The 12,904-nt window shown below is 48.6% G+C and overlaps 1 protein-coding gene across 3 annotated transcripts in view; it reads left to right on the forward strand.

The window, feature by feature from the left end:
* INTS3 (integrator complex subunit 3) overlaps positions 1-5,998 on the forward strand; it is a 77,642-nt gene extending 71,644 nt beyond the window's left edge. For all 3 annotated transcript variants that reach the window (XM_035097924.2, XM_035097925.2, XM_035097926.2), the window contains 3 exons: positions 2,086-2,158; positions 3,318-3,474; positions 4,779-5,998. In XM_035097924.2, coding sequence (XP_034953815.1) covers positions 2,086-2,158; positions 3,318-3,474; positions 4,779-4,856 — 308 coding nt within the window. In that variant the 3' untranslated portion in view covers positions 4,857-5,998. The remainder of the gene's footprint in view (positions 1-2,085; positions 2,159-3,317; positions 3,475-4,778) is intronic.
* The last annotated feature ends 6,906 nt before the right edge of the window (positions 5,999-12,904 follow it).

Here is a 12,904-nt window from a genome sequence, read left to right on the forward strand (position 1 = left end):
AATTTTAAGTGCAGGACCGTAGCTCAGTGCAGGCAGAAAGTCCCAGGTTTGATTCCTTTTGAAATAAATAAATTTATTTACGCTTTTCAGGTTTATACATTTCACTAATTTTACAGTCATTTTAACATTTCAAAACGTGACTTACTTCCCCCTCTTTCTGTGGTTCCTTAAGTTTATTTTTAATATTTCCTGCATATCACGTACATTAAGTAGAATAGAAACATTGCCACCCGACCCCACCCCCACTCACCACCACCACCACCCCGCCACCTCTTTCCCCCTTTTCTTCCTAAGGTAACACTCATGTCTCAACAAATGAAACAGATCTGTAGAAAATGTAATTTCAAAAAAGAGACATTGCACATACTTTTGTAAACCAAGAAATCTTTAATAAAAACGTGTGTGTGTGTGTATAAAGCTTCTAACTTAATTTGCTCATTTATTCATCTACCTTAAATATATCCTCCTATAAAACTGCAGGTTCTTCCAATAATCCTGCCAATGTTCTTATCTGTTTACAATTTATCTGTAAATATTCAATAAGCCATTTCCATTCTTTTATAAAAAGTTATCTTGATTTCTTATTTTTCCTGTAAGTTTCACCATCTCTGCATATTCCATAAGTTTTTGTATCCATCCTTCCTTTACTGGGACTTTGCTTCTTTCTATTTTTGGGCGAGTAACATTCTTGCCACTGTAGTAGCATACATAGAATCATAGAGTTGGAAGAGACCACAAGGGCCATCCAGTCCAACCCACTGCCAAGCAGGAAACACCATCAAAGCATTCCTGACATATGCCTGTCAAGTCTCTGCTTAAAGACCTCCAAAGGAGGAGACTCCACCACACTCCTTGGTAGCAAATTCCACTGCCAAACAGCTCTTACTGTCAGGAAGTTCTTCCTAATGTTTAGGTGGAATCTTCTTTCTTGTAGTTTGAATCCATTGCTCCATGAATGAGCTTCTATACAGTTTAGGTAGTTCTGTCCTCACAATTCCCCGAATAAGGGTGTTGCTTTTTTACAAACTTTTTTATTTTAAAAAAATAATATTATTGAAGGTTTTCAACATATTGAGCACTAAAATCCAAGCATATTTATAAAAAGCAGTAAAACAAAAAAAGAAGAAAAACGAAAAATATAAAATAGTCATTATCCTTACCAAACACAATTGTGTAAAAAAGAGAAAGAAAGAACAAAGAAGAAATAATTTGGAGGGGGCGGAGCGGACCTTTTATCGCATTTATATCATATACAGGTGAAACTTGGAAAATTAGAATATCGTCGAAAGGTGCATTTATTTCAGTAATGCAACTTATTATTTTTTCTTTTTCTTTTAATTTTTACAAATGCTTTCTTCTGGAAATTCTACAGTAATAAAACAAATAGTTACAATAATTCAAAAATAAACAAAAATAAACATCGCTATTACATTTCATTAATTCCATTCCATTTATAATTGACCCGCCTAACGACAAATAATTACAATTACAACAAATAAAGGCTTGACATATCTTGCTTTGCATGTCATGCATCTATCTCATATATTGGTTTCACCTTTTAAGTTGCGTTACTGAAATAAATGCACTTTTCGACGATATTCTAATTTCCCGAGTTTCACTTGTAATAAAAAAGAAGGGGAAAATAGCTAAGAAAGAGAGGTTCTATTCCCAGTGGCATTTCCAGTTAGGACTGGGAGTGACTCCTGATCTGAAGCACCATCAGTGTAGACCAGGCATCCCCAAACTTCGGCCCTCCAGATGTTTTGGACCACAATTCCCATCTTCCCCGACCACTGGTCCTGTTAGCTAGGGATCATGGGAATTGTAGGCGAAAACATCTGGAGGGCCGCAGTTTGGGGATGCCTGGTGTAGACAATTCCATACTAGGAGTCCAACTCGGCAGAAGGCAGATTGCCTGGGCTCTTACGCATGCAAGTGACTTGGAGTTTAAAAAAACCCTCATCTATGTCATTCATCCTGCGGTCCTCTCGGATGTGCATGTCGCAAGGATGTGAAGCCGCCATGTTTTCTTAAAATTTCATTTCACTGACTTCCTGCTGCTCTTCCCTTCCGATTCCCCGGCAGTTTTCAGCCAAACCCCGATCCTGCAGGCGCTCCAGCACGTCCAGGCCAGCTGTGACGAAGCCCACAAGATGAAGTGAGTGCCCGTTTCTGTATTTGCCTTCGTGGGAGGGGGGTGGGTGGGCAAAGGCTTTCCTTGGTACTGTTTGGGGCTCGGAAAGAGGGTGCCCTCCTTTGCAAAGGAGAGCAAGTGAGCAGGAGAGAGATGGAGAAGAAAGTCTCGCCCTGCAGACTGAGCCGAGCAGAGGTTTGCTTGCAGGGCGAGGAAGGGGAGGGCGTAGAACTTGTTTCTCTCCCCCAAAGCAGGGGCAGGATGTGGGGTGGCACCGTTGCACAATCCCTGAGCCCTGCTGCTGCTGTTTCACTCTCCAAGCGAGCAATCCAGAAAAAGGAGCAAGTAATCTTTCACTTACGTATTTTTATTTTGTAAAATCTATTTGCCGCTTGTTTGTTTGTTTCTTTAAAAAACCAACAACCTCAAAGCAGTTTCCCCAAAGAATGACACAACAAAATTAATAGTAAAAGCAGAAATTTAAGATGTTCAAAGAAATACATCTGAAGGCAGCCCTGTTTAGGGAAGCTTTTAATGTCTAATAGATTATTGTATTTTAATATCCTGTTGGAAGCCGCCCAGAGTGGGTGGGGAAACCCAGCCAGGTGGCCGGGGTATGAATACAGTAATAAGTTATTATTATTATTATTATTATTATTATTATTATTATTATTATTATTGATAGGTTTAAAAACCAGATTAAAACACGTGTCAACGTTCTGCCCATCAGGACAGACTTGCCTGTACAAAAAATGTTTTTAGCAAGTGCCAGAAAAGAGCCCAGCAAAAGAAGGCGGCAGCCTGAGGTCAATCGGCAGGGAGTTCCGAAGTGTAGGTGCCGCCTCACTAAAGGGTTGATGGCTTACCAACGTGGAATGAGTGTTATGTGGCACCTGGGATGGTGCCAGTTCTGTAGTCAAGTGGGCTTAAAGGCTGCCTTGCACATAAACAGGCCCCCAAGTTGTTAAGCAAATACTGTATACAAATAGCAAATGGACAGCCAGTGCGGATCTCTGAGCTGAGGTGCTGAAGGCCTCGCATTCTGGCCGCAGCTTCCAGGTCGAGCGCAAGGGAGGCCTTGGGGTTCCCCGACCTGCTGCCACCTGCAAGCCTGAAAATGCTCTTGGGTGCAGAGCTTCTTGCGCAGCCCATGGACCCACCCTGTGCCATCTCCCCTCCCCAGGTTCAGTGACCTCTTCTCCCTGGCCGAAGAGTACGAGGACTCCTCCAGCAAGCCTCCAAAGAGCCGCCGGAAAGCCACCGTCTCCAGCCCCCGCAGCCGGAAGAATGCGGCGCAGCCCGCCAACAACGAGGAAGACACTGCCTCCAGCAGCGCCTCGGTGAGCGGAGACTTTGCGGTGGGGGCTGGGTTATGTGTATGTGCCTGGGATGTTTTGTTACCGCACGGTGCCCTGATGCAGCAATGTATAAATCATGGTGCGCAAATGCTTTTCATAAACAGACATAGCAGCAGCGGGGAACCTCCAGCCTGGGGTCCCCAAATGCGGCCCCCAGCCTCTCTGTTCCGGCCCTTGGGACTTTCCCGTCGCCATCCCCGAGCGCTCTTGCCCGGCTGGAATGTGCCCTTGGACTGTGATCATGCCAGTTATTGCATGGAGAAAGCAGTCTCTATGTATAGAAGCCCCTTGACTTTTTCGTGGCTGGAATGCAGATCCAGGATAATTGTATTAAAGCAGTGAAAAGGCTGTTTGCCTCCGAGGGAATGTGAGCCTCGGGCTGAAAAGAGTTTCCTTCTCCCACCCCCCTGAAACAAAGCTTTCTTTCTTTCTTTCTTTCTTTCTTTCTTTCTTTCTTTCTTTCTTTCTTTCTTTCTTTCTTTCTTTCTTTCTTTCTTTCTTTCTCTCTCTCTCTCTCTCTCTCTCTCTCTCTCTCTCTCTCTCTCTCTCTCTCTCTCTCTCTCTCTCTCTCTCCCTCTTTATTGATTTTCACAGGTTTTACCAATTTCCTTACATTTCAGTCTCCGTTTTCTCTCAAATGTTGGCTCCCCACCCTTATTTCCATGATGTTTATATTCCTATCTTGTACCTACCGCTTTAAATGACATACTTCAATACAATTATCCTCTATCTCACTTATCCTTGTTTTCGTTCCCCTGCTCATAATTCGAACCCTGGCCGCATTTTCATTTGACTTGTAACAGTTCTTCAAATATTCCGAAAAGGGTCTCCACTCTTGAACAGTTCGCCTCTTTTATCTCTTTATTTTTGCTGTCCATTTCACCATTTCTGCATAGACCGTTAACTTTTTAAGCTGTTCCTCCTTGACTACTACTACTTCTCCTCCTTTCCATTTCTGCGCTTAGAGGATTCTGGCCGTTGTTGTTGCATCTATAAATAGTTTAACCATCTTTTTCGGTACCTCCATCCCTATTATCCCGAAGAAAAATGCTTCATGACTTTCAGGAATAACCAATTTGAACATTCCTTACGTATCATTCCCCCAGAGCCTTTAGCTTTCTTACATGTCCACCATAATTGGGGGGGGGGGGAATAAAAAAACAGACCCTTTGGTATGTTTACGCTTCCAACATTTACTTGACACATCCTTGTGCACCTTAGTCAGATCGTTTGGTGTTTAAGATACCACTTACATTTCATTGAAACAAAGCTTTCTTTGCTCTTAGGAGGAGGAAGACACAAAACCCAAACCCACCAAGCGGAAGAGGAAAGGCTCCTCGGCGGTTGGCTCGGACAGTGACTGAGGGGGGCAGGCGAGACCGCCTTGTCGCTAGCGGCTCCCAGGGTGACCGCAGGCAGCGGCAGAGAGCGGATCTGGAGCGGCCGGGCCGGAGTCACCATTGGCAGCGAGGACAATGCTCTCTAAAGAAGGGCGCCAGCGGGACTTGGGACGCTCGGGCGCCCCCTTCCCCCCCCTGGCACCGTTACAGCCTCTGCCCCGCTCCCTGTGCCTGCGAGACACTCTCTGCCCTCGGCGTCGCCACCCATCCTCGCCTGCCCGTCTTTTGTGCCGTGGGCGGGGGGGACATGGGTGGTTTTCCTCAGGCCTGTCCTTTGCGATGCGGGGGCCACCTCATTCTGAGAGAGCGACAGCGGGCAGCGGCGCCAGAGAGAGGGGGCCGTGCCTGCCTCTCCCCTCTTCTCTCCGAAATGTAAATAAATGGTGTGAACCGGCTAACTCCCGTCAGTGCTGCTTCCGGCAGGGAGAACCGGGAGTGGGGCTGGGCTTGGGGGGGGGGGCTGGAAATGTGAGGAGGGGCAGGCGGGGGTTATCTCAGAGCCGGGCCAGGCTTTTCCTGGCATCGTTTCCCCCCCACAGCGCCAGAAGCCCTTCTTCCCCATTCTTGTCGTGTGTGTGCCGTTCCACCTCCAGAGAGAGAGAGAGAGAAAGGCCATTTTCTCCACACAGAGAACATTCCGGTTAACCACCCCAAAGCCTCAAACACTCCCCCCACCCCACTTCCCAAGGAGGTTGGGGGGCAAGGAGGCTTTCCTTCCTGCAGCCTCCCTGCCCTTCCGTGTACGATGGTCAGAGAAGCCTCGCTGCCCCGTTCCTGCCTCAAAACGACAACCCCCCCCCCAGCCATACGAAGAAATGACTGCTAGGCTGTCGGCATGAAGGATGGCTCCCCCCTGCCCCGCCCTGCATCCTCCCGGCCAGCTTTTTGAGAAGCGGCCCCCCTCCTTCCTGAGACCCCCTCTCACAGGGTTGGGGGGCGGGAAGGGGAGGCGGTGATGGTGGTGGGAGGAGCAACCGACTCAGCGACAGGCGAGCGAGATGAGATGGTAGTTATATTTTTAATTCCCCGCCTACCCACTGAGAGATTATCATTTTTAAGTGGTTTTTAAAAGAGACAATAAAAACTGTCAACATGTTTTTTGTACAAGTTCACCTGTTTTTGACTCATCTTTGTGTGCTGCGCTGCAGGGGTGGGGGGTTGCGGTCGGCGGGCAGGGGGTGTCTTAAGTCCTCTTACTGTTTCCACAGCCGAGTCCCTTTCCCCGCATCCAATCGGCACGAAAGGGGGGGTATTTGGCCGCCCGGAAGGTGTCTGACTGGCGGGGGGGGGGGTCGCCCAAGGTTTCAGGCCAAAGTTTCTCCCACCAGAAGTGGGAATGCTGGAGACTGAACCCAGCTCAACTCTACTGCTTTGCTCTTTCCCTTCCCCTTAAAAACAAAACAAGAACCCAGTCCTCATGGTTCTGATTTAAATCGGGGCATGGGAAGTTTGGCAAGTCAGACCATTGGCCAATCTAGCCCACTGCTGTCTGCACTGGGTGGCAGTGGCTCTCTGGGTTTTTTAGACCCGCTTCTCTTTCCCGCCACGCCTTGCAGATGCCTGGGATTGAACCGTGGTACCTCCTACAGTGAGGCGGGGGGAAGTATTTGATCCCCTGCTAAATTTGCCTGTTTGCCATCTGATGAAGAAATGACCGGTCCATAATTTTAATGGTAGGTTTATTGTAGCTGTGAGAGACAGAATAGCAACATGAAGAACCCCAGAAACCCAGAAGACAAAAGTCAGAGATGGATGTGCATTATAATGTGTGAAATAAGTATTTGATCCCCTATCAACCAGCCAGATGTCAGGCTACCTGGTATATTCATGTAATAAGCTGAGATTAGAAGCACCTGCTGTAAGGGAGAGGTCTTACCTGTAATCCCAGCTCGTTACAGTACCTGTACAAAAGACACCTGTTGACAGAAGCAATCAATCCAGCAGATTCCAAAGTAGCCACCAGGACCAAGACCAAAGTGCTGTCCAAGGATGTCAGGGACAAGATTGTAGACCTGCACAAGGCTGGACTGGGCTACAAGACTATTGCCAAGCAGCTTGGTGAGAAGGTGACAACAGTTGGTGCAATAATTTGCAAATGGAAGAAACACAAAATAACTGCCAACCTCCCTCGGTCTGGGGCTCCATGCAAGATCTCATCTTGTGGAGTTGCAATGATCAGGAGAACGGTGATGAAGCAGCCCAGAACTACACGGGGGGAACTTGTCAATGATCTCAGGGCAGCTGGGACCATAGTCACCATGAAAACAGTTGGTAACACACTACGCCGTGAAGGACAGATCTTGCAGAGCCCACAAGGTCCCCTTGCTCAAGACAGCACATGTACAGACCCACCTGCAGTTTGCCAATGCACATCTGAATGGCCCAGAGAACTGGGTGAGAGTGTTGTGGTCAGATGAGACCGAGCTCTTTGGCATCAACTCAACTCACCATGTTTGGAGGAGGAGGAATGTTGCCTACGACCCCAAGAACACCACCCCCACCGTCAAACATGGAGGGGGACATACTATGCTTTGAGGGTGCTTTTCTGCTAAGGGGACAGGACACCTTCACCGCATCGAAGGGATGATGGATGGGACCATGTATCATCAAATCTTGGGTGAGCACCTCCTTCCCTCAGCCAGGGCATTGAAAATGGGTCAAGGATGGGTATTCCAGCATGACAATGACCCAAAACACACAGCCAAGGCAACAAAGGAGTGGCTCAAGAAGAAGCACATTAAGGTCCTGGAGTGGCCTAGCCAGTCTCCAGACCTTAATCCCATCGAAAATCTGTGGAGGGAGCTGAAGGTTTGAGTAGCTACACATCAGCCTCGAAATCTTACTGACTTGGAGAGGATCTGCAAAGAGGAGTGGGGCAAGATACCTCCTGAGATGTGTGCAAACCTACAAGAAACGTCTGACCTCTGTAATTGCCAACAAGGGTTTTGCCACCAAGTACTAAGTCATCTTTTGCAAAGGGATCAAATACTTATTTCACTCATTATGTTGTTGTTGTTGTTTAGTCGTGTCTGACTCTTTGTGACCCCATGGACCAGAGCATGCCAGGCACTCCTGTCTTCCACTGCCTCCCGCAGTTGGGTCAGACTCATGTTGGTGGCTTCAAGAACACTGTCCAACCATCTCGTCCTCTGTCGTCCCCTTCTCCTAGTTCCCTCCATCTTTCCCAACAACAGGGTCTTTTCCGGGGAGTCTTCTCTTCTCATGAGATGGCCAAAGCATTGGAGCCTCAGCTTCAGGATCTGGGATCTGCCCTTCCAGTGAGCACTCAGGGCTGATCTCCTTCAGAATGGATCGGTTTGATCTTCTTGCAGTCCATGGGACTCTCAAGAGTCTCCTCCAGCAGCAAAATTCAAAAATTCTTCAGCGATCACTCATTATAATGCACATCAATCTCTGACTTTTTTTCTTTTGGGTTTCTGGGGGTTTTCCTGTTGTTATTCTGTCTCTCACAGCTACAATAAACCTACCATTAAAATTATGGACTGGTCATTTCTTCGTCAGGGGGCAAATGGGCAAATTTAGCAGGGGATCAAATACTTCCCCTCCCTCACTCTACGTGGCGTGTGAGAAGATGCTGGAGTGACAGAACTTCCTGTTCACTTTGCACGCCCTCCGATGAGCTCTCGGGTTTGTATCGCCTTACATTCCTGAGGTTTTGGCCCAGAGCGGTTTCTTTGGAGCTGGCTCAGACTCAAGGCCCTTGTCGTAAATAGGGCAGGGAGCCTGCCTGCCTACCACATCGCTTTGGCAGCTACCAGCCACGACAGCTACATTCCAGCTCCGCTGTTGGAAGCAGTGGTGTCAGTCTCTGGGACTCGCAAGCGGGTGGAGAGTCGCTCTTGTGCCTGGGTCCCGATAGTGGGTTTCCCATTGGGGGATCCTTTTGACCGCTTGCGGGAGAAGGATGCTGAGCTAAGGTGGGCCATTGGCCCGATCCAGCATTTGGGCTCTTCTGATGCTCTTAGAAACACGGAATCGTAGAGTTGGAAGGGACCCCAAGGCTCATCTAGTCCATCCCCCTGCAATGCAGGAATCTCAGCTGAAGTATCCGTGGCGGGTGGCCTTGAAAACCTCCAAGGGGAAGTGAGTTCACAACCTCCCGAGGGAGTCCATTCTGGTGTCAAACAGCTCTTACGATCAGAAAGCTTTTCCTGATGTGTTCCTTATGGAACCTCCAGCTCCAGAGATAGTCTATCTCAGGCATGTCAAACCTGCGGCCCTCCAGATGTTTTGGACTACAATTCCCATCTTCCCCAACCACTGGTCCTGCTAGCTAGGGATCATGGGAGTTGTAGGCCAAAACATCTGGAGGGCCGCAGGTTTGACATGCCTGGTCTATCTAGATTCCTAGGTCCTTAGGGCCTTGATGGGCTCAACCTGCATTCTTAAATCGGCTGCAGAGCCTAGAAGATTCTTATTGTATCTTTTGCCCGAGGTTCTAGCTTCACAGTCGAGGGGGGAAGCTTCACACTTTCTGCCGCTTTCGTTTCTCAACAAGTGCTGGCTTGCGCCAAACAAGTCATCTGTACCAAATGGCAAGGAATGTCTGCCTGCTGGAAACACCTAAGGAGGCGGCAGGGGAAGGGCGGAAATGTGGGTATTTCTGTTGCGGTTTCTGCTTTCCATTCCTCAAAACATCTGCAACTCATAGCGATGGAGGAAGCTTTGCCCAGAGGCGACAGGGAACAAAAAAACCCCCCAAAACTGCCTTAAGTAGGGGAAAGGTTAGGGCTGGTTGTTTTCTCTGCACTACTGGCAGGTCAGTGGGGAAGCGCTGCCGAGCATCTGCTTTGCATGCAGAAGGTCCCGGGTTCAATTCCCAACGTCTCCAGGTAGGACTGGGAGAGACTTCGGTCTGAAAACATGGAGACGGTGCCACTTCATAGACGACACTGAGCTAAGCTGGACCAAGCGCCTGGTTTGGTATATCTCCGAAAATAAGACACCGTCTTATATTTATTTTTCCTCAAAAAAACACACAATGGCTTATTTTCAGGGGATGTCTTATTTTTTTCCTCCTCCTCCTGCCGTGGCCGGCATTGCTGCTGTGCCTATCAGTATGTCTTATTTTGGGGGTATGTGCTTAAAAATCCTGCTATGGCTTATTTTATGACTACGTCTTAAAATAGGAGAAACAGGGTAAGGCAGATTCCTCTACAGTGGTCCCTCGACTTACATAGTTAATCCGTTCCGAACGGACCTTCATAAGTCGAAAAAATCGGAAGTCGAAGCCAATGGGGGGGGGGAATAATTAAAAATTGGAAGTCGAAAAAATCCTATCTAAACCGCATCCAAAATGGCGGACGGAACTCTCTTCGTATCTCAAAACATTCATATGTCGAGTTACTCGTAAGTCGAGGTACCACTGTATTCCTCATCGTATCTTTAGGAATGGACCTCATCGTATCTTTAGGAATGGACCAAAGCTCTGGCAGAAAGTCCCAGGTTCAATCCGCAGATAGGGCTACAAAGTGTCCTCTGCCTGGAACCCTGAAGACCCATTGCCCATTATTCAGAACAACATGAGGACTAGAACCTTACATTCTTTTTCAAGGGAAGGGTCTTGAACCCCTGCTTTGCATGCAGAAGGCCCCGTGTTCAATTCCTGCCATCTGCAGGTAGGCCGTGGGACAGGTTACCTGTCTAGAACTCTGGAGAGCTGTTTGCAGTTAATCTACTGTATCAGGCGGCTCCTTTTCTTCCTGTTTTAAGTCAACCCCGAGGGCTAGAATCTCAATTTTCTTTCTAGGGCACAGGCCAAACGAGACCCAGTGACAGAACATGTACTTTCTAGGCAAACAGGCCCAAGTTTAATCCCTGGCATCTTCAGGTACGGACAAGAAAAGCTCATTTCTGAAAACTCTGGTGAGCTGGTGCCAGTTAATGTAAGCAGTGCTGAGTGAAATGGACCCGACTCTGTAGATTCCTATTTAAATCAGCCCTTTTCTTTTTTATTGGGGGGGGGGCGGTATCTCTGGTGGGGGACACGTAGTGTTCCTTTTGGGGCAGTTTGTCCACCTTTGGTCCCCACCCTGCACTCACCTCCCACCTCCTGTGCATAGCTGCCAACCCTCCCTTTTTTTGCGGGAAACTCCCTTATTCCAAGCCACAGCTGTCAACTTTCCCTTTTTTGGCTGGAAATTCCCTTATTCCAGCGCCGTTTCCCGCTGCTATCCTGGATTGTTAGATATACCGTAGACTGTCCCCACGACAGGTGAGGCTCCTGATCCCTTATTTTCAAATCCAAAAGTTGGCAGCTATGCTCCTGTGGCTCCCAGAAGCTGACGGCATGCGACAGCGCCACCCCCCCCCCAGGAAACGGCTTCGACTGGCCGCCTAAAGCAGATGAGGGTAGCCACTGAGTCTCAAACCCTCAGTGAGTTAGGGGCTTGCAGACCAATGGTGGGACCAACCGGTCGAGAAGGCGGTTTTTGCACGTGCTGCAGAGGGAAGTGAGGGGCAGAAGGGGCTCGCCGACCTGGGAAAGTAGCCCATCCAGGAGAAGGAAAACTCTGATCATAAACCTCCGTTGCCTTGCGGGATATTTCCAGGAGAAGAAAAGGCTCAGGAGAAAACCCTACACAAATCCGGAGTGGAGTCCCTAAGGCTGTTGGGTGGCGTCTTGTACGCCTCCTTTCGGCAACTCCTGCAGCCAAGCTGGTGCTCAAATGTCTTGCTCTGCTTTCCTTTGGACCACATCAGTGAGGCTGAGGGTGTGTGTGGGGGGGTTCTTGTCGTTTGGGCAGCCCAGGACCTCCAGACAAAGGACCTCGGGGAGGTCACTTCAGTGCTACTAATGCAGCAAAAACAACGCAGGAGGCAGCAGTTCCGAGTTACTGGTCTCTGCAGCCACAGCAGGCCAAGATTCTCCAGCGGTTTGACTTCACCCCTGGAGGCACACTCCATTGTCCCTCGACAGACGGATGCGAACAACAATTCACGAGGACTGCGAGCTTGCTGGATCTTTTAAGCAAAGGCTCATAGCTCAGCACCAGAGCCTCCGTCTGACTCAGGATACAAAAGAGGCGAGCTTCCGTATGTTGTTCAAGCAAATAGCTATGGGTTTGTGTAACGCCCTGGCGCCACTTCCCATAACCGAGTGCCCTCCATATGTGTTGGATTATGCTCCCCGTTGGCGCCAGCCAGTGCTGCTAATGGCCAGGAATTACAGCAGCTGTAGCCCCAAACATCTGGAGATCGGGGAAGGGTGCCCTAGATCACTCTCGCATGCACCCTCCCTGCCTCCTTTAAAATAAATTGCCACTTGAAAGTTTTTACAGGGCTGCCCTCAGGAGCGAATGTTGACATTTGCCTCCCCGCAATGTCTAGCGTGGAAACCCGAGGCTTAATTCCACCTTAAACCCAGGGTTGGGTTGTTTTGCCTGGAGCCGCAAGGTAGCACCCAATTTCTCTCTTCTCCCACGGATGTTGGGTACCGTCGGCCTACCTTACAGGGTCATTGTAAGACCTGCTGAACTGATGCACAGAAGTGCTTTGAATTCTCCAAAGCCAGGGGATGGGGGAAATATCGCGGCCCTCCAGATGTTGCTAGGTATTTTTTTAAAATAAATTTATATCCAACCCCTCCTCCCAAAGGAGCCCGTTCCTGACCACTAGGTGTGCTGGCTAGGAGCTGCTGTCTATTGTAGCAGCCCAGAATGGGACTCCCAGGCTGAAGGAAACTTCACCATGCAGCAATAGAGAAAAGTAAAGCAATTTATTGTTTGCGGACAGCAAGCAGTGACTCAGAGAATACTTCCTAAAAAACTGAGCATTTACAGCATTAACTATAAATGGCAAGTGGTTTTGAGGAGAGAAGAGGAGGCCTGTTCTTCAAAGGTCCACCTAGTCCAACGTTCTGCTTCCAACTCAACATGGAAGTCACACCGTTGGTCCATCTAGCTCAGTATTGTCTACACTGACTGGCAGCAGCTCTTTGAGATTTCAGACGGGGTCTCTCCCAGCCCTACTGGGAGATGCTGGCATTGAAC

This window comes from Zootoca vivipara, chromosome 17 (assembly GCF_963506605.1).
Source record: "Zootoca vivipara chromosome 17, rZooViv1.1, whole genome shotgun sequence".
Taxonomy (NCBI): domain Eukaryota; kingdom Metazoa; phylum Chordata; class Lepidosauria; order Squamata; family Lacertidae; genus Zootoca; species Zootoca vivipara.